The 1,949-nt window shown below is 41.6% G+C and overlaps 1 protein-coding gene across 1 annotated transcript; it reads left to right on the forward strand.

Annotated features, from left to right (window-relative positions):
* Nucleotides 1-289: 289 nt before the first annotated feature.
* LOC121283920 (late histone H2B.L4-like) lies at nt 290-700 on the forward strand. The gene has a single exon (XM_041198721.1). The coding sequence runs from the start codon at nt 290-292 to the stop codon at nt 698-700; it is 411 nt and encodes a 136-aa protein (XP_041054655.1).
* The last annotated feature ends 1,249 nt before the right edge of the window (nt 701-1,949 follow it).

The following is a 1,949-nucleotide window of genomic DNA, read 5'->3' on the forward strand; positions in this document are numbered from 1 at the left end:
AGGTGTATACTTTTCTTTTGGAATATCATATGAACACACATTAACTGAAATGACAAATGAGGCAAAAACTATTGTTCATATATTATAAAATAAAAATGCTTACAACTCATGAAGCCTGATCTGTTTCTGCAAATGTTATAGAGGACTATTTATGAGTTAGCACTCTCAGAGCTGGGCTTCATTCGATGTGAGGATAATCATATTTGGAGATCAACAAAAGCAGATTTGCAGCCTTTCCAATTTCCTCTTCAGTGGATGTGAATAGTGAGGAGGAATTGAAGGGTTTGCAATGCTGATGGCCGCTGTTTCCACCAGTTGGCAGCTAGGGCTCCCTCTCCAAGAAAGGCTCAAAGAAAACAGTGATGCAAAGGCCCAGGAAATGCAAAAAGAAGCACAGGCGGAGCAGGAAGGAGAGCTACAGTATCTAGGTCTACAAGGTGCTGAAGCACGTTCACCCCAACACTGGCAACTCCTCCAAGCTATGAGTGTCATCAACATGTTCGTCAGCGACATCTTCGAGCGGATCACCGATGAGGCTTCCCGCCTGGTCCATTACACTAGGTGGCAGACCATCTCCTCCAGAGAGATCCAGAGCGCCATCCACCTCCTGCTGCCGGGGAAACTGGACAAACTTGCCGTCTCTGAGGGCACCAAAGCACTCACCAAGTACACCAGCACCAAGCTGAACTCCTGCAATTAAAAAAAAACACAAATCACTGCAGAAATATGTGGATCACAAATTGTCTCTCAAATTGTCACACTTTCTAGAAGAAGGCATTCCTAATTGTTGAGTGCTGATTATGGCATGCTTTCACCCGTGGTCTAAGAGAGAACATTGTGCCTTGTAAAAAAAATACATTTAATTGGGGATTTGTTTAAGGGAACTGTGAATTGGATTGTAGAGTACAGAGATAACTAAGTATCATAATTAAGATAAATATTTGGCGAAGTGGAATGACAGAGCACAAATCCAAAGCTCTAGGAATGCATTTAGTGCCTTAAATACTGTAACTTGTTCCAAATTCAGACCACAACATTGTGAGAAAAATTTTACAGCCAGACAGATTAGGTCCCCTGTGCAAAACAAATGAGTGGGAACTGGGAAATCATGCAGAGAAATTCCCTTAGCTGGATCTCTGGCAATTCGTGCAACACCGATTTTCTGTTAAGCCTTGTGCCTTGGACAAAATGGCTAAGGCTTTCATTTACACATTAAATAAAATAAATGCATGGAATTTGAAGTTGTATGATTCCCCATCCATTTTATCCAGGATAGCACCCTCTGAGGAAGTCTCAGGTTTGGAATGAACAGTAATTCTGGGGGGTTCTTGATTTATGTTCCCATGGTTGAAGCTGCATATTGGTTGTGTGAACTTGTAAAATTGTTCTTCAGAACACAACTTCAAAGTGAATTAGATTAGCACTTGATAAGAAGGAAAATAAAGGAAAATGGAGAAAGATAGGAACAGAGAAATGTGAGTAATTCAAATTAAAGAGTTGACACTGGTCCAGTTCTGATGGGCTGAATGGACTTCTTCTGTGGTGCACTTCCAGCATGTGGCACAATCCAGGAAAAGGCTGGATGATCCAGCAGAGATGGTGTTCGTGATTTATGTGACGATTAAACCCTCAGGCCTGGAAAAAATATAGAAATAATTAGCATTTATGTTGTGCATTTTATAACCTCATGATGCCCCAAAGCACTTCACAGCCTGTAAAGAACTTTTGAATTCCATTCCCTCTTGTAAAATAGGGTAACACCAGTACTGGGGAAAGAAGGAGCTGTACTATTGTGACAGTCTTCACCTGAACCACATTGGGACCAGTATTCTGGTGACATATATACCTAGGACCTGTAGAGAGGACTTTAAACTAAATAGTGTGGTGATTAGGTGGGGGAAGGGGAGGGGATCGGGGAGTTCACATGAGCGGAGATTTGGAAATTTAAA

The sequence above is a fragment of the Carcharodon carcharias genome, chromosome 11 (assembly GCF_017639515.1).
Source record: "Carcharodon carcharias isolate sCarCar2 chromosome 11, sCarCar2.pri, whole genome shotgun sequence".
Taxonomy (NCBI): domain Eukaryota; kingdom Metazoa; phylum Chordata; class Chondrichthyes; order Lamniformes; family Lamnidae; genus Carcharodon; species Carcharodon carcharias.